The sequence below is a fragment of the Cyclopterus lumpus genome, chromosome 11 (assembly GCF_009769545.1).
Source record: "Cyclopterus lumpus isolate fCycLum1 chromosome 11, fCycLum1.pri, whole genome shotgun sequence".
Lineage (NCBI taxonomy): Eukaryota > Metazoa > Chordata > Actinopteri > Perciformes > Cyclopteridae > Cyclopterus > Cyclopterus lumpus.
The window spans coordinates 20340506-20364681 of NC_046976.1; the positions used below are offsets into that span (position 1 = coordinate 20340506).

The window sequence follows — 24176 nt, forward strand, 5'->3', positions numbered from 1 at the left end:
CCATACTCAGCCCTTTAACTCTTTGTTTTCAAGTTATTTTATTTTATTGATGGTAATAAATGCTATTAGGAGTGTTGACCCTTTAGCTCCACCCACTTTCTTTACAGCCATTCTGCCCTGTCTGGCCTTCATCTCAGCCAGCAGGTCCATGCCCATCACAGGGACCCCAATATGGCGGAGAATGTGGGGGTTCTCCTTCTTCTCCACGGTCTCCTCCTCAGAAGGTTCGTCAGCGGTCGGCGAGGTCTCCGTTTCAGAATCCGTGTGGTCCCAGGATTGAGCCCTGTGGAGCTCCTGATGGGGCTCCGCCACAGAAACGGGGTTTCTCGCAGGAGGAGTGGGGGATGTCGGCGGCGTTTCCTCAGCCACTGGGGCAACAGAGGGAGATGGTGAAGCAGAGGAGGTGGAGGAGGTGGAGGAGGCGGCGGGGTGGAGTGGAGTGATGGAGGCGGCTCCGTGGCTCTTCTCCGAGCGGGATGTCCGGGACTTGATGAGGTTGAAGAAACCGCTCTTTCTGGAGTCGCGTTTCTTATCTGCTGCTTCCTGCGAGCTGGAGGACGGACCTCTCACAGAGGGAAGTCTGGAGGAGATACAACATTTGAATTATTAGAAAGGAAATGTACGTTCATCCAGCCAAAACCTGATGTTTTTTTATGCAGATAACACGCAACTTTACTTTACTTTTAATCAAACAGATTTTGGGAGATTATCCCTTTTACAGAGTTTATGTTGTGGCGTGAAATGGTTTCAGTTTGAAGCTCAACTCTCACTTGAAGCTGAGTTTAATGACTTTCTTGGAGAAGAAGTCATCCAGGCCCTCATCCAGCTTTCCCATGATGCTGTTCTGCTCGGCCTCCGGTGGCGTCGAGCCGGCGGCTTTCCGCTGCACAGAGATGAGACTCAATTCAATCGGATTTATACGATAACTAAATGAAACAATAATTCAGTTTATATTAGCCATGTCAGGACTGTTCATCTTAGATATTAATAGATTAAGATTTCAGACAACAAAACTAATAAATAAACAAACACTGAGGGGAAACGTACGGCTGGTCGGCTCGGTCTGGTCCTCTTCTTGGGTTTCGGTCGGAGTTTGGTGTGGTGCTCCAGCAGCTTGTGCTCCACAGGCGGCAGCTCGCCCAAACAGACCGGCTTCGCGTCCAGTGGAGGAGGGGGAGGGGGGAGGTCTCCCTGGGGGACTGACCCTCTGTCCAATGGCTGTGCCGGCGCAGGAGGAAGGTCCTCCACGTGGATGGGAACCTCCTCCAGAGCCTTGTCCAGGTCAAACTCCATCTCTGTGGGTCACGCAGAAGGCAACGTTGTCAGTTAATAATGTTGAGTGAAGACACACCAGAGCCGATCTGACTTCTTCTCAGTGTGGAACATAAAGAAAGAATCTCAGGCAACATTTAAAAAATTTTAAAAAAACAATTTCGTAGTCGCTGTGAACTGATTGGTCGCTGGATGTCAAGAAGGCGGGTCTTATCTAATGTGAGCCTGAGAAAGACATCAGGAGCTGCAGAATACAGAGGAAGTCTTTTTGGTTAATGAAAACCTTTAAACTTCACGAGAGAGATATAAACGGACGTATTTTACATCGTAGAACAACATTTTTCTTTTCGGCATCGAAACCAAAAACAATTAAAAACTTGCCTTCCTGCAGCACTCGAAAGACGCCAATAACGTGGGAGTGGAGCAGGAGATTAAGGGACAGAATGCGTAGAGACAAATAGATTCTGTCTATAAATGTAAAAAAAAAAAAAAGTTTCTACTTTAAATAACTTGCTGTCGCTCACCGAACGCCACAGAGACGGGTCGCAGCATCCTCACCAGGATACTCTTCCTCTTGGATTTAGGAGTCATCTGGGGAGCAACAAATGGCGTTAAAGACGCACACATTCTCTATCCAGTGACGGGTGTAACAAGAGCGCGTGTCGTTTTGTGTGTTCTCACAATGCAGCCGTCCAAATCCTGCAGCCCGGGCTTCTGGTCCCGGGTCCGGCTTTGCTTCTGCTCCTGGTCGCGTTTCTCCGGCTGCAGGACCGTCTCTTCCAGAACCTCCGTCTCCATCGGGGGCTCGTGGTGCAGCGGAGGCCGACTCTTACGGACCACGTGTTCGCCCTGGGAGAGACGGACGGAGGGGTGAACGGACAGAAAAACAAGAACAACAGAGAGAGAGAGAGAGAGAGAGAGAGAAAGACACTAACCAGAGTATGCTGTGATCGGGACAGAGACTCCAGGATCTCGTCCACGATGCGATCGGAAAGAAACGACGCCATGCTCAGCTTCACTTCGCTGAGAAAAGAAGAGCAAGTCACGTCAAAGTCTTTAGAATCTCCATCTGACCAACACGACGGGTGACGTCCACACGACGACTTCCTGTCGCCGTGTGACGTCCACACGACGACTTCCTGTCGCCGTTAAGTCCACCGACTACGCTTCATGTTCGGCCCGTTTCACAACCACCACAAAGACAGATGACACAGCTGTTGGTGCCACACTGACTGAAAAATTAGAAGATCTAAGTAGGCGGAGCTTTGGGGTCTGAGAGGCTTTTTTGTAGAGCAGGTGGAGATGGACATGTGTGAAAGAGTTCAAGTCAATCGGACATTCTGGGTGAGGGGCGTCGCCGGTCAAACTTTGAGGGGGCGCTAGAGAGCAATTTTTTAAAACCCAAATTTAATGTCTTTATCATACGTCTATTTTCACCAAAACTGACCAGCTTGACACATTTGGTGAGACACACACACACACACACACACACACACACACACACCTGATCTTGTTGATGATGTCCACCCCGGACTGCTCCAGCAGCGTGGTGGTGATGAAGCTGCGAGGGACGGTCATCCTCCCGGCTCCGGCCTTCAGCAGCTCCTGGCGAAGGCTGCTCCTCTTCATCACGTGGGGACACAGGCCCTCGGCGGCGTCCACCATGGACACCAGCATTGTCTGGGGGGGGGGGGGGGGGGTTAGCACAGTTCGAACGTCGGCCAAAGTTCGAGTTACGTCGACGGGCGGATCGGTACCTGCAGCTGCTCGTCGATGACCCGGGAGACCTCACCGGCCATCGACTCCAGCTTGTCCTCGATGGCTCCGACGCACGCTCCGCTGGACCCGGCACTCTTCAGGTAGTGCAGGTTGGGGAGCAGCTGGAGGGATATAAGAGAGAGAGAGAGAGAGATCGAGAGAGAGAGAGAGAGAGAGAGAGAGAGAGAGGGGGAGAGGGAGAGAGAGAGAGAGAGAGAGAGAGAGTTCTTTATCACAGGCTGTGGACTAAAGTGGTAGTGTTGGTTCTGGTGCCCCCTGTGGACTAAAGTGGTAGTGTTGGTTCTGGTACCCCCTGTGGACTAAAGTGGTAGTGTTGGTTCTGGTGCCCCCTGTGGACTAAAGTGGTAGAGTTGGTTCTGGCGCCCCCTGTGGACTAAAGTGGTAGTGTTGGTTCTGGCGCCCCCTGTGGACTAAATTGGTAGTGTTGGTTCTGGCGCCCCCTGTGGACTAAAGTGGTAGTGTTGGTTCTGGCGCCCCCTGTGGACTAAAGTGGTAGTGTTGGTTCTGGTGCCCCCTGTGGACTAAAGTGGTAGTGTTGGTTCTGGCGCCCCCTGTGGACTAAAGTGGTAGTGTTGGTTCTGGTGACCCCTGTGGACTAAAGTGGTAGTGTTGGTTCTGGCGCCCCCTGTGGACTAAAGTGGTAGTGTTGGTTCTGGTGCCCCCTGTGGACTAAAGTGGTAGAGTTGGTTCTGGTGCCCCCTGTGGACTAAAGTGGTAGAGTTGGTTCTGGTGCCCCCTGTGGACTAAAGTGGTAGAGTTGGTTCTTTTCCCCTCGAGTCACGTCTTCTTACTTTCTTGGAGTTCCTGGCGTCTTTCATGAAGTTCTCGGCCACCTTCACGTCCTCCTGGACCGAGCTGGTCTCTGTGAACCTCAGAGAGTTCAGGTGGTCCTGCACCTTGACACAAATCATGTCCATCATCTGCGTCACAGAGAGGTGAGAGGTCAGACGATGGACGGTGTGTGTGTGTGTGTGTGTGTGTGTGTGTGTGTGTGTGTGTGTGTGTGTGTGTGTGGGCCTGCCTGTTGCGTGGTGGTGGTGACTATTCCCTGCTGCAGCCTGTACGCCTGCTCCTGGAGGTATTTGCGGGTCTCGTGGTTCCTCAGCAGGTACTGCTCCATCTGCATCGCAACACAACCAACGAGAATTAAATGTTCTGAACACCACATGGAGGCCACGGGGCTCCAGGGTGCTCTCCACAAAGAACAGGGCAGCGACCTTGAGCAGGGCCTCCTCCGTCTTCTCTGGGCTCGCCTTCAGTGCCTGAGCAGCGTCCATGATGGGAACAGGCATGAAACGAATGGTGTGGTTCCTGGAGAAGAAATAGTCCATAATAGCAGAACACGGTCAGGGCGTGTGGTATACGGCGTGCAACAGCGCAGTCATGTGACCTTCACACTTACTTCTCCAAAGCAGCAGCGACGTCCTGCAGGCCCTGAGGGCTGATGTTGTTCCTATCCCACAGGATTGTCCTGCAGACAAAAAATAGGGCAGCTTTAACACACGAAGCATAGACTTCTATACAACCAGAGGAGTCGCCCCCTGGTGGTCAGGAGAGAGAATGCAGCTTTAACACACGAAGCATAGACTTCTATACAACCAGAGGAGTCGCCCCCTGGTGGTCAGGAGAGAGAATGCAGCTTTAACACATGAAGCATAGACTTCTATACAACCAGATTTGCTCACCTGAGTTTGGTGTTGATCTGCAGGGCTTTGGCCAGCATCTTGGCCCCCATGTCTCCCATGGAGTTTCCGCTGATGTCCAATTTGGTCAGAGAGGTGTTGCTGCCCAGGGCGTTGAGGATGATGGACAGGTCGGTCTTCAGCTTGGAGTCAGCCAGGGACAGCGAGATCAGCGGCTGCAGGAGAAACCATTTGTTTAAGTGCGAGAGAACCAGACTAAGTGTAACAAAAGGAAGAAGACACAAAGAGTTCCACTCACCGATTCCTCCTCTTGGATCATGTGAACCAGGTTGTCCAGAACATGAGACACATTTCTGGGGGGAAAAAAAGTGATAAAGCGACAAACCGACGTGTTGACCGACCTGATTACTGGGACTTTGTGCATCACCCACTCACTTGGACTTGATGTTGTTGAAGTTCTTGCCCAGCGACAGGTGTCTGATGGAGCGGTTCTTAGCCAGCCAGACCAGCAGGGTGGTCAGGTCCAAGTCCAGACCTGAAAGAGGGTTAACGGCAAGCACACAAAACATGAACGCGCCGGGGACCAAGAGGCAAGACGAAGTTCTCCCAATCTAGAAATGCTCCTCACCGTTGTCAGAAATGTCCAGACTGGAGATGTTGGGGATCTCCGCCACACAACCCTCCAGGATCTGGGAGCCTCCAGAACGCAGCTGAGGGCAAAAGAGACAGAGAGACGGATCTCCAATCGTGGACTGAAACAGAGAGCGAGTCAAAAAGGAGGTCCGTGTGAGTTCTACCTCGCAGCAGCTGAGATCCAGAGACACGTCGCTGAGGTTCGGGTTGCAGCCGAGTCCGAGCAGCAAAGCCCTGCAGACAGAAAGGCCAGCGGGTCATCGGACAACCGCTTACCATAACCGCTTAGTTACATATTTAGCTAAAACAGCGCATTGTAACTGCACATGTTCCCTCAGAACAGTAAGCGAGCAGCTCCTTCTGCGGTTCCCTTTTGGTTTCTCGTGTGTTTTCTTACTTCAGAGCCTCGAGAGGCAGCCGGGTTCCCGACAGGCTGACGGAGCTCAGAGCCTGAGCGTCGCTGAAGAACTGCTTGAAGGACGGAGAGACTTCTTTACACTTCCTGTGAGGAGAGACACACCTTGAGAAGAGACACCTTGAGGAGAGACACACCTTGAGGAGAGACCACACCTTGAGAAGAGACACCTTGAGGAGAGACACACCTTGAGGAGAGACCACACCTTGAGAAGAGACACCTTGAGGAGAGACACACCTTGAGGAGAGACCACACCTTGAGAAGAGACACCTTGAGGAGAGACACACCTTGAGGAGACACCTTGAGAAGAGACCTTGAGAAGAGACACCTTGAGGAAAGACACCTTGAGGAAAGACACCTTGAGGAGACACCTTGAGAAGAGACCTTGAGAAGAGACACCTTGAGGAAAGACACCTTGAGGAGAGACACCTTGAGGAGAGACACCTTGAGGAGAGACACACCTTGAGGAAAGACACCTTGAGGAAAGACACCTTGAGGAGAGACACCTTGAGAAGAGACACCTTGAGGAGAGACACCTTGAGGAAAGACACCTTGAGGAAAGACACCTTGAGAAGAGACACCTTGAGAAGAGACACCTTGAGAAGAGACACCTTGAGGAGAGACACCTTGAGGAAAGACACCTTGAGGAGAGACACCTTGAGAAGAGACACCTTGAGGAAAGACACCTTGAGGAGAGACACCTTGAGAAGAGACACCTTGAGAAGAGACACCTTGAGGAAAGACACCTTGAGGAGAGACACCTTGAGGAGAGACACCTTGAGGAAAGACACCTTGAGGAGAGACACCTTGAGAAGAGACACCTTGAGGAGAGACACCTTGAGGAGAGACACCTTGAGGAAAGACACCTTGAGGAGAGACACCTTGAGGAAAGACACCTTGAGGAAAGACACCTTGAGGAAAGACACCTTGAGGAGAGACACCTTGAGAAGAGACACCTTGAGGAGAGACACCTTGAGGAAAGACACCTTGAGGAGAGACACCTTGAGGAGAGACACCTTGAGGAAAGACACCTTGCCAATGAAAAGGGCTCGTACTGGTCGTCAAGGTAAATGTTCATTTACACTATATTTAAATGTTCATTTGTTTCCTGTTAAATGTTCATGTTTCATATCCGACCTGTGAGAGAAGACCGACTTCGACATGTTGAAGACGGAGAGATGCTTCAAAGATCCTCTGAGCAGAGAGGCACACACCTAAAAACAACAACAACAACAACAACAACAACCCCAAACTTGATCAGAATTGAAACCAGGTTCACGTCTGTCACAACAAGGACCGAGTGTGTGCACGCTGCCTTCACCTGCTCCAGGGAGCAGTCGCTGTTGGACAGGTCCAGAGTCTCCAGGCGGTTCGGGTGACTCAGGAAGCCGTGCAGGTTCTGCGCACAAAGGAAACAGAAGCAGAGAACCCGTGAGACGTGAAGCAGAGAACCCGCGAGACGTGGAACACGTCTGGGTCTAAAAGAAGCTTCAGCTCGTACCGGCAGGTCGTCGCCTCGGAGCGAGTTTCCCGACAGGTCGAGGTGCACGAGGGCGGCGGCGACCGACGGGTTGGCGGCGAGCGCCTGGCAGAGGCTGTTCACACCTGCAGGAAGTGAACCCACACGCTGACGCCACGACAACAGGACAACAATGAAGTGTTTACACGTGTTTGTTCACTGCGTGTTCACCTTTAGGGGACATGGAGGTCCTGGAGAGGTTCAGGTGCTTCAGGCCCATGGGAAGTTTGGCGAGCTGAGCACTCAGAGCGGAAACGCCTGCAGGGACGAACACACACACACATCTAAACACACACACACACACATTAGCACACAGACACACACACAGACACACACACACACTTAGACTTTAAAGAGCTCCGACGTGGCCACCAGAGGGCGCACAACATCCCCTCTGAGCCTTCTGTGAGTTCACAGTAAAAGGCGAAGGTTCCTCTGTGGGTTAATCCTCCCCTCCAATCACAAGATCGCATTTGCCCAAAGCCAAAGCATAGCCGGCCAATCAGCACGCGCCTCCCCGTCATATATAAAGGCAGCACACACGGCTGCTGAAGTATTCCACGCCCTCTTAGGCGAGCGGCGTGGGAGCGACAGGGCCATGCTTATAGAACTAGGGTTACAATAGCACGACCTACATTCTAACTCACACAGGCTCCGCCCTCTACTAGACGCTGTGGGTACAGTGGGTGGAGCCACACCGATCCTGATGACCTCGACCGCCACAGAGGGCCCCGCCCGACCCAGGTAGGCCGTAACCGAACTGGGTGGAGGAGGCCTGTGATTGGAGGAAAGGATTACCAATAGAGGGCGGAGCCTGTGTGAGTTAGAACGGAGCGTTATAAATCCTTCTAATGGGCCTCATCTTGAAGAACATATCCTCCCCATCTGTTTACATATACATGACCCATAATAGTGTACAAAAGCCTGCCGACACAATACAAACGGTGTGTGTGTGTGTGTGTGTGTGTGTGTGTTGACCTTTGTCCTCCAGTGAGTTGTTGCTCAGGTTGAGTGTGTGCAGCGTGGAGGCCGGGTTGTACGACAGCGCGCTGGCCAGCTTCTGAGCAAAATCACTGAAGAAGAGAAAGAAAACAAAAACCAGCGGCGAGTGTGTGATGATGTCATACTTCCTCACGCACAATCAACGAGATAACACACACGTTTGGTATCATGAATGGACTTTGTCTCCCTGGTCACAAACGAGGAACCAGGGAGACAAAAATAATTCAAGAAGTGGTATTGTGCACTTGATCGGTTGACCTCTGACCTTTTGAGCCCGGTGTTGTCCAGCACCAGCTCCTCCAGCCGGCTGGACCGAGACACCACTCTTAAGATCTGGTCACAAATATCAGTCGACTGGAGGGCAGAGGCACACACACACACACACACACACACACACACACACACACACACACACACACACACACACACGTCATACAACTGTTTCTACGGTCACATTTTATTTTATTAATTTATGTTTTAAAGGTGCCAGCGTTACCAGTTTGTAGTCCTTGGTGGAGAGTTTAGTGAACCACTGGTTGTACTCCAGAGCTGCGATGATCGCCACCAGATCCCTAAAGAAATGAATAAATAATAATTAATAAAACGCTCGATTAAAAAAAGATTTTGAGCGCGTTCAAAACGCCTCGTGGTCGTCAGCTCCTCTTCAGCGAGGCGACGCACTCACCTGTTCTCCAGGTGGATGAAGTCCTGCAGGTTGAGCTCTCGGGTGTCCTGAGTCAGATAGATGGTGTCCACGTCCTGGAGGGGGGGGGGGGGGAGAAGAGGGGAGTGGCTTCACGACGGTGCGTTCAGGGACGTTACGAATCGCCACGGAAGTAGAAAAAGAAACACGAGCAGATAAAAAAAAAGAGAAAGGGAAGCGGAAGCAGGAGAATAAAGGAGGAGAAAATGAAGACGATATTTCACACGAGGAAGCTTTGGATTCATAATAATCTGAGCAGATAAAGACGGAGCAGTAGCAGAAAAAAAAGGAGAAGAATAAGAACCAGAAAAAGTGTTAAAAAACGAAGACAAACAACACATGAATAAAGCCACCGACCCATTGGACCTCCTCCCGGTAGGGCAGACCCAGGTGGTCACACACACACCAGTACTGGAGAGAAAAGCCTCCTGCAAAGAGAGTGCACACGGCATCGGGTCAGCGCTTCATTCCACTTCACAACGTGCAGCTCGTTCATGGTCTGCGAGGCCGGTTTACCGCACGGCCCCAGGTCCGCGGAGCCCGGCTCGTCCCAGGCGGCCTGCAGGGACGCCGTCCTCTCCGGGGGCTTCAGGACCAGCTTCTTCATCACCTTGCTTCCTTACGGAGAGAGGAAGAGGAGGAGGAGGAGGAGGAGGAGGAGGAGGAGAAATGTTCTTCTGAATAATCTAAATCTCAGGACAAACCCCGTTTCCATAGGAACCATAACCATCTCACGATCGATCAATATACGGATTATTGTCCCCGATTCCCATTTGAGGAGCGGGAGCTAATCAATATTTAAAAATTCAACAATAAATACATTTTCAAAATAAAATTAAAACATCTGCTGATGATTTAAGTGTTTTAAGTTAAGTACAATTTGTATTTATCCAGAATCGCCTTTAAGAAAGCTGCTATCTAAATAAAGTGTATTATTATTATTATTATTCAAAAAATTAGGCAAAACTATAAAACAAACCTTTCCGATGACCTTATTCACATCAAAAAGTTCAAATACTAAAATGCTATGTGATCGTTCATGTTTATATTATATATGTTCAACTGTTTAACTGAAGTAAAATCATACTTCACATTATTATTATTTCATTACCCTCATGCATTCAGTCTTTCTTTCACTCTGAAACAACTCTCACTAAGTCATTGATCATTATGGACATTTAGTTTTGAAGGGTCCTTCCTGTCTGTTTCCTGTCTCCTTCCTGTCTGTTTCCTGTCTCCTTCCTGTCTGCGTCCTGTCTCCTTCCTGTCTCTTTCCTGTCTCTTTCCTGTCTCCTTCCTGTCTCTTTCCTGTCTCTTTCCTGTCTCCTTCCTGTCTCCTTCCTGTCTCTTTCCTGTCTCCTTCCTGTCTCCTTCCTGTCTCTTTCCTGTCTCTTTCCTGTCTCCTTCCTGTCTCCTCCCTGTCTGTTTCCTGTCTGCTTCCTGTCTCCTTCCTGTCTGCTTCCTGTCTGTTTCCTGTCTGTTTCCTGTCTGCGTCCTGTCTCCTTCCTGTCTCCTCCCTAATGTGTCCTGTCTCCTTCCTGTCTCCTCCCTGTCTGCGTCCTGTCTCCTTCCTGTCTCCTCCCTAATGTGTCCTGTCTCCTTCCTGTCTCCTCCCTAATGTGTCCTGTCTCCTTCCTGTCTCCTCCCTGTCTGCGTTCTGTCTCCTTCCTGTCTCCTCCCTAATGTGTCCTGTCTCCTGCCTGTCTGTTTCCTGTCTCCTTCCTGTCTGCTTCCTCTCTCCTTCCTCCTCGGTACCTACACAGGTGAGCTGGCGGGGCAGATCTGCTGCAGGCAGCCGCCGATGTGAGCGATGACCTCGTCCACTTCCTCCACCGAGCCGAGGCGGAGGCTCCATGGACCGCGCTCGCTCTCCAACAGCAGCTGCAACACACACACACACACACACACACACACACGCACACACACACACACACACACACACGCACACACGCACACACGCACACACAATGATTGTGTGTGTTTGCATAACTTTTAAGCTGCGGTTTCAGGTGTGTTTGTTTGTCATAAATGTAATGCACACTTTAAGCGTTGCATTGTGTGTGTGTGTGTGTGTGTGTGTGTGTGTGTGTGTGTGTGTGTGTGTGTGTGTGTGTGTGTGTGTGTACCTGAGTGGGCTTGTTGCTGCTGATTCCCTGGATATCCAGGTAGTTGAAGGAGTGCTCCACCTAGAATAACCGAGCAGCAGGAGGAGGTTATGAAATAAGTCGTATTTCAACATCATTAACAGGAAAACACACAAACAGGAAGTTGTTGCTTCAGAAAATCAGAGCAATGGAAAGTTGTGCGTCCCAAAAGGAAAACGTCGTCCTCGGTGTGAACGCTCCTCAGGAAAGAGAGATGAATAAAGAAAGAGGCTCTGAGAGTCTTCATCAATGACTCTTTACCAGACAGAGAGAGAAAGAAAGAGAGCGAGAGAGAGAGAGAAAGAGAGAGAGAAAGAGAGAGAGAAAGAGAGAGAGAAAGAGAGAGAGAGCCCCCGCCCCTCCTTTTCTTGCCAGCTGTTAAATTCCTGCATTGTTATTTCTTTTCATTTTTCCTTCATATGATGCTCCTCCATCATAATGAGTTCATTCTTAACAGTAAAAAAACTCCTTTGAACTCTAATGATAATTAATGTGCAACGCTTTGCGCTCAGCACTGAAACCTCAGAAATGTTCACGTCGTTACAATCATAACACACCTTCCATGTTACTTTATTAAGTCGCTTCTGTTCCAACGACGCCCACCAAACAGGAAGTGCTCGGGTTCTTCAGTCTAAAAGGCTCCTGGGACTTTAGTTCTCTGTTCTACAACTGGAGAACCGACACTTCCTGTTTGGGCTGCTTTTCTCTCTCCGCCTGCTCCTCGCCCTCCAGGTTGAACTTTTCTTCCTCTCCCTGTTTTCTTTTCCCACAGGCTGCGTTCTCACAGAGGCATTGTGGGTAAAACTATCAGATGTCTGCATGTGGGGTGGGGGTGGGGGGGGGGGGGGGGGGGGGGGGGGCGTGTTTGCATGTGTGTAGAGAGAGGGAGGGAGAGAGAGGGAGCAGGGGAAGGGAGGGAGAGAGAGAGAGAGAGAGGAGGAGGAAGAAAAAGATGTACCGACCTTGGAGGGGACCCGAGCCGTCAGCAGGAAGGCCCGATGGGACGCCAGCGCCTGGGAACAGAAAGGGAGACGAGTCAGGAGACAGGAGGCAGGAGACAGGAGTCAGGAGGCAGGAGGCAGGAGACAGGAGACAGGAGTCAGGAGACAGGAGGCAGGAGACAGGAGACAGGAGGCAGGAGACAGGAGTCAGGAGGCAGGAGGCAGGAGACAGGAGACAGGAGTCAGGAGACGGGAGGCGGGAGGCAGGAGACAGGAGACGGGAGACGGGAGTCAGGAGGCAGGAGACAGGAGGCAGGAGACAGGAGTCAGGAGACAGGAGTCAGGAGGCAGGAGGCAGGAGGCAGGAGACAGGAGTCAGGAGACAGGAGGCAGGAGACAGGAGACAGGAGACAAGAGACAAGTCAGGAGTCAGGAGACAGGAGTCAGGAGACAGGAGTCAGGAGTCAGGAGACAGGAGACAAGTCAGGAGTCAGGAGTGAGGAGACAGGAGTCAGGAGTCAGGAGACAAGTCAGGAGTCAGGAGTCAGGAGACAGGAGTCAGGAGTCAGGAGACAAGTCAGGAGACAGGAGGCAGGAGACAGGAGTCAGGAGTCAGGAGACAAGTCAGGAGTCAGGAGTCAGGAGACAGGAGTCAGGAGTCAGGAGTCAGGAGTCAGGAGTCAGGAGACAGGAGTCAGGAGTCAGGAGTCAGGAGACAGGAGTAAACCACCGTCTGAACGTGTGAAACTCCGACACTAAACTAGGAGAGTAATCTAAAAGAGAAATGCCGTGAAATATGAAACTGGACATCTGAACTCTGGCTGACGTCATGAAGGTCCAGGTGTTCTACAGATGTGGGGGAACGAGTCCGCGCGCTGGAGACGTTCTGCAGACGTTATTGGAGCCAAAAAATAAACGACTTCATGACCCTGGATATGTTGAAATAATATGATTTTAACACGCCGCTGCAGGGGAATCAGGTGTGACTCTGCATTAGCAGCAGAAAGTGGAGAAGCTCTTTGATACCTTTCAGAATAAAAGTACTAAGAGAGAACTAGAAACACGATGTTCCTCTGAAGCCGTCCGTTAAGGTCGGCGTTGGAGACGCTTTGAAATATGAATAAAGTTTTTCTTTTCTCTGGTTCCAGCGTGTAACGTGCAGCATTTATGGGTTTTATTGTGTTATTCATTTAAACAGTTTCAGGGACTTTGTGACGCTTTCAGATATTTTATGATTATTATTATTATAAGAGAACTTCATTATTAAAGATGAATCAATAATAAAAACCAGCTACCTTCAAGGGGATTATTTCTTGCTGGAGTTGCTGGTTTTATATATGTTTTGTTCTTTTATGGACTCAGAAGAGGTGTCAGCTGATCTACTCAATTCTGTTTATATTCATTTTGGAAGTTTTGTCCAATTTGTTGCCGCACTAAAAACAAAAAGGTAAACACAAAGGTGTGATCGCTGCTCCCTCGATGTGTGTTTTTGGTTTCTAATTCGCTTTAAAACAAATTAAACAAATCTGCAGCTTGAAAACGTTTTGCCTCATTCTAAGAAACGATGGCAAAGCTTTCTGATCTGCTGGTCTACAGCTGTGGAATGTGGCGAGTGTGTGTGTGTGTGTGTGAGTGAGAGTGTGTGTGTGTGTGTTGAGTGTGAGTGTGAGTGTGTGTGTGTGTGTGTGAGAGAGAGAGTGTGAGTGTGTGTGTGTCCCAACACCCGCTGCCTGTGGGTGGGTTGCTTCAGTCAAGTCCCGACAGGAGTTGCAGCCACATTCTGCGGCGGTCTGAGGCCGAAAGGAACGGAACACACACACACACACACACACGCACACACACGCACACGCACGCACGCGCACACACACGCACACACACACACACACACATGGTGGACAGCGGAAAAAAGGGAGGAGCTTCGCCTCTCCATTGGCCCCAAAAACACAGGAGAAGTCTGCTGCCTCTGATAAATGTTCACTTGTTGTATTCTCATCACCTGTGGTTCATCGTTTAAGGGCCGAGAACCAAAACCCACAGTACTCTCATTCATCGGTCACCCACCAGCACTCGGTTCTCCAGCTTGTCACCTTTGACCTCCAGCTGGACTCTGCGTCTCAGGGTCAGCTTCACCCTCCGGCCCACCGCCTCCCGCACGCTCTCTGAGACACACACAGTGGGACAAGGTTACAGGGCGACGCCACGGGGTCACATGAGGGTCTGATAGGGTCACATGAGGGTCTGATAGGGTCACATGAGGGTCACATGAGGGTCTGATAGGGTCACATGAGGGTCTGATAGGGTCACATGAGGGTCACATGAGGGTCTGATAGGGTCACATGAGGGTCACATGAGGGTCTTATAGACATGAGGGTCACATGAAGGTCACATGAGGGTCTTATAGGGTCACATGAGGGTCACATGAGGGTCTGATAGGGTCACATGAGGGTCACATGAGGGTCTGATAGGGTCACATGAGGGTCACATGAGGGTCTGATAGGGTCACATGAGGGTCTGATAGGGTCACATGAGGGTCACATGAGGGTCTGATAGGGTCACATGAGGGTCACATGAGGGTCTTATAGACATGAGGGTCACATGAGGGTCACATGAGGGTCTTATAGACATGAGGGTCACATGAGGGTCACATGAGGGTCTTATAGACATGAGGGTCGCATGAAGGTCACATGAGGGTCTTATAGGGTCACATGAGGGTCACATGAGGGTCTTATAGGGTCACATGAGGGTCTGATAGGGTCACATGAGGGTCACATGAGGGTCTGATAGGGTCACATGAGGGTCTGATAGGGTCACATGAGGGTCACATGAGGGTCTGATAGGGTCACATGAGGGTCACATGAGGGTCTTATAGACATGAGGGTCACATGAAGGTCACATGAGGGTCTTATAGGGTCACATGAGGGTCACATGAGGGTCTGATAGGGTCACATGAGGGTCACATGAGGGTCTGATAGGGTCACATGAGGGTCTGATAGGGTCACATGAGGGTCACATGAGGGTCTGATAGGGTCACATGAGGGTCTGATAGGGTCACATGAGGGTCACATGAGGGTCTGATAGGGTCACATGAGGGTCACATGAGGGTCTTATAGACATGAGGGTCACATGAAGGTCACATGAGGGTCTTATAGGGTCACATGAGGGTCACATGAGGGTCTGATAGGGTCACATGAGGGTCACATGAGGGTCTGATAGGGTCACATGAGGGTCACATGAGGGTCTGATAGGGTCACATGAGGGTCTGATAGGGTCACATGAGGGTCACATGAGGGTCTGATAGGGTCACATGAGGGTCACATGAGGGTCTTATAGACATGAGGGTCACATGAGGGTCACATGAGGGTCTTATAGACATGAGGGTCACATGAGGGTCACATGAGGGTCTTATAGACATGAGGGTCGCATGAAGGTCACATGAGGGTCTTATAGGGTCACATGAGGGTCACATGAGGGTCTTATAGGGTCACATGAGGGTCTGATAGGGTCACATGAGGGTCACATGAGGGTCTGATAGGGTCACATGAGGGTCTGATAGGGTCACATGAGGGTCACATGAGGGTCTGATAGGGTCACATGAGGGTCACATGAGGGTCTTATAGACATGAGGGTCACATGAAGGTCACATGAGGGTCTTATAGACATGAGGGTCACATGAAGGTCACATGAGGGTCTTATAGGGTCACATGAGGGTCACATGAGGGTCTGATAGGGTCACATGAGGGTCACATGAGGGTCTGATAGGGTCACATGAGGGTCTGATAGGGTCACATGAGGGTCACATGAGGGTCTGATAGGGTCACATGAGGGTCTGATAGGGTCACATGAGGGTCACATGAGGGTCTGATAGGGTCACATGAGGGTCACATGAGGGTCTTATAGACATGAGGGTCACATGAGGGTCACATGAGGGTCTTATAGACATGAGGGTCACATGAGGGTCACATGAGGGTCTTATAGACATGAGGGTCGCATGAAGGTCACATGAGGGTCTTATAGGGTCACATGAGGGTCACATGAGGGTCTTATAGGGTCACATGGGTCACATGAGGGTCTTATCGGGTCACATGAGGGTCACACAAGGTTTTGCACGAGTACAAGTAAAGAAACCTTCCTGGAAAAGTGAAACTTGATGCATCAGGTCAGTGTTTTGAGAAAGGACACCTGCCTTTAAGCTCCTCTGGGCCTGACTTTCTTCTTTTGGTCCCCCATGCCTTGTGCTTGATCATTATGGAATATTTATTTTACATTAAAGTTGGGCTCCTCACCAGAACAACATTTAAAAAAGTATCCTCAACAAAAGGTGGAATAGGTCAGAAATATGAGAATATGGAGCCCAGTTGAGAAACTGAAGGCCACATTAAGAGAAACACTGAGTGTAGAAAGAGATGATTGAAACACTCTGAGGAGGAAACGCCGTCTGCGGCGCTTTGCTTCTCCCTGTTTTACAAACAGAAGCGTCGTAGACGTGCGTCACGCTTTTTACGAGTCTTTTTATAATGCGTTTGTAATCAAATTAATTTGAATATTTCTGCATTCGTTTACTCCGAGCAAAAAGCAGCTCGGTTGGTGGATTTGTGGCTTCAGCAGCGGTGGGAAAATCCATGGACAGATGGAGGGAGGGGGGGGAGGAGGAGGAGGAGGAGGAGGAGGAGGAGGAGGAGGAGGAGGAGGAGGAGGAGGAATAACAGACAAGAAAGGAGAGGAGGTAAAGGAGGAGAGGCAGAAAGTAAGAAGACGTTAAGATAATACAAAGAGGTTTAAATGTGGGTCAAATATAGGGGGAAGAAAGTGTGTGTGTACGTGTGCGCGTGTGTGCGTGTGTGTGTGTGTGTGTGTGTGTGTGTTTCAGTGACTACGAGAGCTTAGGCCCGCCCTTCATGACATCATGCTCTCCTCCCCCTCCTCCTCCCTGGCCCCAGACACATGATGAGGTCATGAGGATGAAAACATTACATTACTGAAGCGGATCTCAAACACACGGACTTCTCCCGATGTGATCCCCGATGTGATCCCTAATGTGATCCCCGATGTGATCCCCGATGTGATCCCTGATGTGATCCCCGATGTGATCCCCAATGTGATCCCCGATGTGATCCCCGATGTGATCCCCGATGTGATCCCTGATGTGATCCCCGATGTGATCCCCAATGTGATCCCCAATGTGATCCCCGATGTGATCCCCCAATGTGATCCCCGATGTGATCCCCGATGTGATCCCCAATGTGATCCCCAATGTGATCCCCCAATGTGATCCCCAATGTGATCCCCGATGTGATCCCTGATGTGATCCCCAATGTGATCCCCGATGTGATCCCCAATGTGATCCCCGATGTGATCCCCGATGTGATCCCCGATGTGATCCCCGATGTGATCCCCGATGTGATCCATGGGGGGTCGATCACAGGAACTGTCTTCTGTGGATTTGATTGTCTCTCTCGTAAAATAAGTGTTTGGAACGACGACCTAATGTTCCAAAGAAGAGCTGAAACGATCGCTTGAATTAACGTTAACAATTAAAAAGATGTGTTGTTTTTTTCTCCGTTTTATCTCCACGACATGAAACTCCATATATATATATATATATATATATATATATATAGACCGTATATAACAAGTGGGCGTAGTCGTTGTAACCTGTTGGTTTGTGGACGGACGTTTTGAAGCATCGACTTCAACCATTCCGCCGTCGCCATCTTGGATTATGGTCGTAAGCTTGTTGTTGTTTTTTGCCACCACCAAACAGGAAGTGACCATATTTGAAATGTCGAGGAGGCGACGCCGTTTACGTCTCTGGTGTCGATCTGTCAATCATCTTGTGGCCCCTCCCCTAAAGCATCCCTTGCTTTATGGTCTGTTTGACCATAATTTACTAAATGAACATCACGCTGTATTGAAGAAGACTTGAAACTAGAGATTGAGACCAAAAACTAATGTTTACAATGTTTACTGAGGGAATACATCAAGAGAAGTAGAGCCATTTTAATAATGTGGCTTTAACGCACTTGCCACCTGGTTAGCATGCTACGCTAGCTAGCTGAAGCGCTTGCAGCTTTCTGATTTAACATTACCCTAGAACACAAGATGCACACAGTCTAAATTACTTTTTGCAGACGTTACAGAAATATAGTGAGCATAAAACTTCATTATTATTTTCTCAAAGCGCAAAGTCCAATATGTTCAGCTTTGAGGACGATCTCAGGGCGCTGAGCAGGTTTCTTACCACTGCCGGGCTAAACTAGATTACAGGTTGGGCATAGTTCTAATAAATAGCACCGGATGCACTCGCGTCCTAGTTTAAACGCTACACATCCAGATTATCGGAGATTAACTTCTTGCATTGGGATATTTTTAAAGATGAAATTAAATAATCCGTTATTAGTCCCACAGCGAGGAACTCTGCAGGAGCAGAACTGCAACAAGTACAATAAAATAACCAGACAGTAAAAAGGTATAATAAATAAGTTAATAAATAACTAGAAAAAGCTACAAATATATATATATATATATATATATATATATATATATATATATATATATATATATATATATATATATATATATATATATATACCACTGAAACCCACTGGAACTCTGGAGAGAAGAGCAGTTTTTATTCCCACTCAGACATCCAGGCAGTCTGTGTTGATAATATCTCACGAGCCAAAGGAATGTCACAGGACACGCCCCTTTTCCCAAAGCCCCTCCCCCATTCAGATAAGGAAGTGGAGGAGAAACTCTCAGGTGCCTTCAGGGCATGAAAACACACATGTACTATTAGCAAAGGAATAAACACTAATGATAACTTGTATTTAACTTATGGAAGTCACATAAGCCTTTCCACATTACATTTAATGTCACTGTGTTTGTGTTCCTTCATATTCAAGGCAGTAAAAGGTCATTTCAGCTCCTAAATGAGCGCATTGTGTTCCCGGAGAGACTTTTATCATCGACTTTGTGGTAATTAAGTCACGCTTTTAAACTATAAACACGCGACTTATGAGTCGATATCCATAATGTGAGTTATTGTTATTATTTCTTTTCGTCTAGTAAAAAAGTTTTTACCGGACTGATTTGGGAGCGACCCACCGCCCGGTGGAGCTACCCGGGGAACTCACCCAACAGCTCGGGGGGAACGTCCTCCGACATGCCGCAGAGGAGTCCGCTGAGCGGGGCAGGAGGAGCGGGTCCACCGGAGCAGGAGGAGCGGAGGCAGCGGTTGAAGGAGCAGTGCCCCCGGTTGTGTCCTCGGACGGGTCACCTGTCCACACCCCTCCGTGCCTAACGAACCTAAGCGCGTCCGATCCCCGCGTGCCCGGACACGTTACGCACGCGCGCTGCGTTGCTTCTGCATCGCGCTGGCTGGACGAGGACGAGGAAGGGCTTCAAACTTTGCTCCCGGTGTGTGTGTGTGTGAGCGTGTGGATGCGTGTGTGCGTGTGCGTGTGAGTGTGAGTGTGCGTGTGAGTGTGTGTGTTCTCTCACACACACTTCGGTGATCCCTCCTCTGCTTCAGTTGTCCTGGGAAAACAAAACAAAACGGGTTTGCTTCTGAACGATGGGTGAACAGTGACACCTGGTGGCCGTTTAGCTGTACTGCATATAGACTCAATTAACCCACTGTTTAATTAACTGTAGGTGCTATATATATATATATATATATATATATATATATATATATATATATATATATATATACTGTATACATCTATATAATATACATATATATATAATGTATACTGCTAAAAAAGGAAGGAAGGTATGTTTATAAATGGCACTAAACCCAGATTAATATAACACACAATTATATACAATATATATATAGATTATATTATATGTTATATTATATGTATATGTATATAATGTAATCTCTCTCTCTATATAATATATATATATAATATTAAATATAGATTATATTTATATATATATATATTATATTATATATAATATAACAAACAATTGTATACAGTATATATATATTATATTATATGTATATAATATAATCTCTCTATATATAATATATATATAATATTAAATATAGATTATATTTATATCTAGATTATATAATATATAATATAACAAACAATTATATACAATATATATATAGTATTATTATTATATATAATATTATATATAATATAACACAATTGTATACTATATATATATTGTATTAAATTGTGTGTTATATTAAACTGGGCCTAGTGCCATGTATAATCATACCTTGTTATTATTGTGCATTCAATGCTAAGCTATTCAAATAATGCACAGGTTCATATATTTTAATTTTTCAGCTGCTAAAACTTTAACTGTGATCCATCGTTAACTCTTGATTTACACAAAGAGGTTCAACTTTTGAAAATGATGAATTTAAAAAATCAAACGAGATAATCTAATTCCTCAAAGATACTTAAGGGACAGACTCAAACTATAGTTTTATGACGCTGCTGCTGGATTTTTAATCTTCTATTACTTTTTCCATATCGCTCCATTAAGTCGGCCAGGAGAAATGAGAGCTTAATGCTAAGCTAAGCTAACTGTTTTTAGCCGGCTAACGATGTAGCTCGTATGAATGCATAGCGGCTGAAAGTTACCCCTCCTCTTTTATAGTTCACTAAATATGTAAAGACAGCACACACATGTATTTGTTTTAATTTGGATAAACCAGCAATATGTGGATTAAACTCTATTTAATTTGGGTTTAAACTTGGATTAGATTAACTAAACAGCGTTCTGTTGGCCAATTAAAAACTAAACAGCTTCATTTTGAACCTGAATTCATTCATTTTAAACCCAGTTTGAGGCTGGATTATGTTTCCCTTTGAGACAACGAAACGCTTCATTTATTAATAGTCATTTCTCAGAGAGATGTGGATTCATGTCAATATAAGGGCTTTGATCTGTGTCGTTCAAGGGAAGGTGAGTGCCGGTTGAATCAGGGACAGTGTGTTAAACTGGTTCCACCACCAGGTGGCGCCATAGCACCATAAACAAGAGTTGGTCTAATGGACCTGTATTTATTATATGTAGAATGATTTATTCCTTATCTTTTTCTTCTATGTATACATAATACACACACACATATATATATATACATATATTTCTTTATTTATATATATATATTTATATATAATATATATATATAACTTTATATATATAAATAATATATTTATATATATTTATTTATCTAATATATATATTTATATATATATATATATATATATATATATATAATTTATATATATATATATATAAAAATAATATATATAAATAATATATTTATATATCATAAATATATATATATGTATATATATATATATAATTTATATATATATATATATATATATATATATATATATATATAAAGGATTCAATTTGATGTTTAATTTAAAATGTACTATAGGTAACTTTAGAGGAGTTTACAGGTTTATTAATGAATACAAATTTTAACCCAGCTTGCAGGAAAATATGGTAACCGGCAATTTTGAACTGTTTAATTGAAATGACTGATTCAAGACATTTGAGTTTACATATTAATTGTGGGAAAAGATGATCTGTCCAAGGTGCTGAAACAAATGTGTTTCAGCACATTCTACATGTTGGCTTCATGGCATTCACCCCTAAAATGATCTTGTGACGTGACTCAGTAGGTAGTTCCCTTTTATCTCGGCGTAGCAGCAGCACGCTCATCAGGAATGAAGCTGCTTGTGACTGGTTTCACCATCAAAATAATGATTACGATGATACATTGAAGCGAAAACAACGACACATATCATCATCTTGCACCTCTGTCACTTTATACTTAGATACACTGTATGCACTTTCATTTTTATTTATTTTATTATATTTTAATTCCTTTATTATTCTAATTCTTAAACGTAATATGCCCTGCTATTTTATTTGATTGTATATTTGTAAAAAAAAAAAAAATGTTTCGCTGCTGCTTCAAGAAATGAATAAAGTAAAATCTAATCTAATCTTTAAGTTCCGCCTTTATTTGGAAATTCCCACGGCTCCGTCTGTTAAATCCATTTCCATACAAGCGGTCGCAAAATGGGGCTTTTTAAAAAAAAACTTCCTTCATGTTGTCATCACTCCATGTGCTCGTGTTCGGGAGCTTCTCCGGGTTCACCGCTGCCCACGTCGTCCAAGTCGCTCAACGTTGTAATTTCCCACAGCGAATGGTGAAAACGTGTAATCCTAAACGTCACAGCGAGGGGAATATTCCCAGACGGGAGATTTCTTAATCCTCCGTCATCGTTGTGGCCTTCGAGTGCAAACCGAGCACATGGACACCATGATGACTCGACGCCCTCTGAGGTCACTTTGGACTTCACCGCGGGCGCTGCTGACGTTGTGAATGACGGCAGATTTTATGGAGGATATCAGATTCATATCTATATATATATATGGCAGGCTGAAATTATGTCATGCAACCCTAAAAAAAAAGGGACTCTTTGCAACCTTTTAAGATGTTCTCAACCCAACCCATTTATTCTGTTTAAAGCATTAAAATATGAAGAAAAGAGCCGAAGTGAAGGGTGCGAACTCTCATCTGGTTCATAATCATAATCTTCTCATGACCAGCAGCGTCTCCAGACCTCACGGCCGTCGTGATGCCAACGCACAGCTGATCACAACAAAAGGGATTGTTTCATTGAATGCAGCCGTTGAATCGGGTTCTTCTTCCAGTTGGATTCCTTTCATGACTTTCTCATATCGCACGAGGATCTGCATAATATGCAAAAAAAGGTCTGTCAACACGAGTCGTGACGTGAACAGATGACCATATTCAAAGAATATCGTTCCTTGATGTCAGTCATGTGGACGGTGCTTCAAGCAGCATATCTCACAACCACTGTTAAGCACTAGACATATTTATATTACGCATATATATCCATGTTTTGCATGTTTTTGATGGCATTTGCACTGTAACGGGACACAGATGCCTCGCTGGGCTGTGACACGGGGTCAAGGTGAGTTGAAGTAAAAGTGAAAGGAGTCAGAAAGAAAACCAAAACATAACGTGTCGATTGCGTTGCTAGTAATTTATATGGAGAGTCCAAAGCTGACAGCCTCACCGCCTCTTTCTGCTCATAGAAACTCATTTATCATCAGTTCACTTTCCATTTGACTCGGACAATATTTGCATGGTCGTCATGCAGCCGTGAGACACATCAGAAAACATAAATACGATGCAAAGAGAGCGTCATCGGATTGGTACGGCCGAGTCTAGAGTTGGAGGGATGTTGAAGAACTTGTGTTGTGTTGTCCTCTGACAACTGTGTGTAGTTTTAGGTTCTAGTTTAGTAAAAACAGGAAGGAGACATCAAGGAGACATCAAAGGACATCCGGTAAACAGTTCTAGAAGTCTGCAATGACTTCTTCAAAAGGTTCCTACTGCCTCGGGGAAGTTCCTGTGTGTCAATCAGGGCCTAGAAAGATGGTTTAATAACGCCCCTTTGTTATGTGTGAATGATCAGCTTTTTCTTGAGGAACTTCTGGGGATGACAAACCGGTTTAAATCGCGATCGGCTTTCGGTTTACTAGAATGATGCAGAAGGAGGTTTGACAACAAACCTTTCGAACGTCTTGTTTCGACTGTGAGAAAGAAGTTGAACCTTGAGCGAACCAGAAGAACCGAGTTATTGATGTTGTCACATGTTGTGCTTCCTCTGACCGATGAGGCCAAACACCTAATTATAGATCTGCAAACATATAGAGGGAAGGATATTCAGAATGAAACCACTTTACAGCTACATATAATTTAAACTTGCCTCCCAACCAAAGATCGGAAAAGATAATTACTAACCACCAACGACAATGACGACTATTATAGTTAATGATTGTTCGTGACGTTGGAATGTCGCCAGTCAGGCCGAACCGCATTACTACATTACTTGAACGCTGTCGCTCAGATGTCGTGCATTTTTCACTGTATTTTCTTACCGCTCTGGACTTTTTCGGACGTAGGCAGCGTGAACGATTGACTGATCGCAGCGCCAATGATTGAACACAAACTATCAAAAGGATAGAGATGGATCGGATCGGCAGGTCTCAAAGGGTCTTTTCACGCCTGACAGTCCGAACCATTGATTTGAGTGTTTTTGTCA

General features: G+C 46.8%; 1 protein-coding gene across 1 annotated transcript in view; it reads right to left on the minus strand.

The window, feature by feature from the left end:
* LOC117739526 (F-actin-uncapping protein LRRC16A) overlaps positions 1-19466 on the minus strand; it is a 23016-nt gene extending 3550 nt beyond the window's left edge. The window contains exons 1-33 of the mRNA XM_034545980.1: positions 19185-19466; positions 14113-14210; positions 12073-12123; positions 11093-11152; positions 10726-10847; positions 9483-9580; positions 9324-9394; positions 8949-9022; positions 8760-8835; positions 8529-8617; positions 8240-8334; positions 7433-7519; positions 7244-7347; positions 7064-7141; positions 6880-6956; positions 5725-5829; positions 5492-5561; positions 5323-5404; positions 5130-5229; positions 4993-5047; positions 4737-4909; positions 4454-4522; positions 4269-4362; positions 4073-4171; positions 3843-3971; positions 3030-3152; positions 2777-2952; positions 2208-2295; positions 1954-2121; positions 1797-1863; positions 1048-1295; positions 771-883; positions 97-580 (exon numbers count right to left, since the gene is read on the minus strand). Of these exons, the coding sequence (XP_034401871.1) occupies positions 97-580; positions 771-883; positions 1048-1295; positions 1797-1863; positions 1954-2121; positions 2208-2295; positions 2777-2952; positions 3030-3152; positions 3843-3971; positions 4073-4171; positions 4269-4362; positions 4454-4522; positions 4737-4909; positions 4993-5047; positions 5130-5229; positions 5323-5404; positions 5492-5561; positions 5725-5829; positions 6880-6956; positions 7064-7141; positions 7244-7347; positions 7433-7519; positions 8240-8334; positions 8529-8617; positions 8760-8835; positions 8949-9022; positions 9324-9394; positions 9483-9580; positions 10726-10847; positions 11093-11152; positions 12073-12123; positions 14113-14210; positions 19185-19215 (3654 nt within the window). The 5' untranslated portion in view covers positions 19216-19466. The remainder of the gene's footprint in view (positions 1-96; positions 581-770; positions 884-1047; positions 1296-1796; positions 1864-1953; positions 2122-2207; positions 2296-2776; positions 2953-3029; positions 3153-3842; positions 3972-4072; positions 4172-4268; positions 4363-4453; positions 4523-4736; positions 4910-4992; positions 5048-5129; positions 5230-5322; positions 5405-5491; positions 5562-5724; positions 5830-6879; positions 6957-7063; positions 7142-7243; positions 7348-7432; positions 7520-8239; positions 8335-8528; positions 8618-8759; positions 8836-8948; positions 9023-9323; positions 9395-9482; positions 9581-10725; positions 10848-11092; positions 11153-12072; positions 12124-14112; positions 14211-19184) is intronic.
* Positions 19467-24176: the final 4710 nt, after the last annotated feature.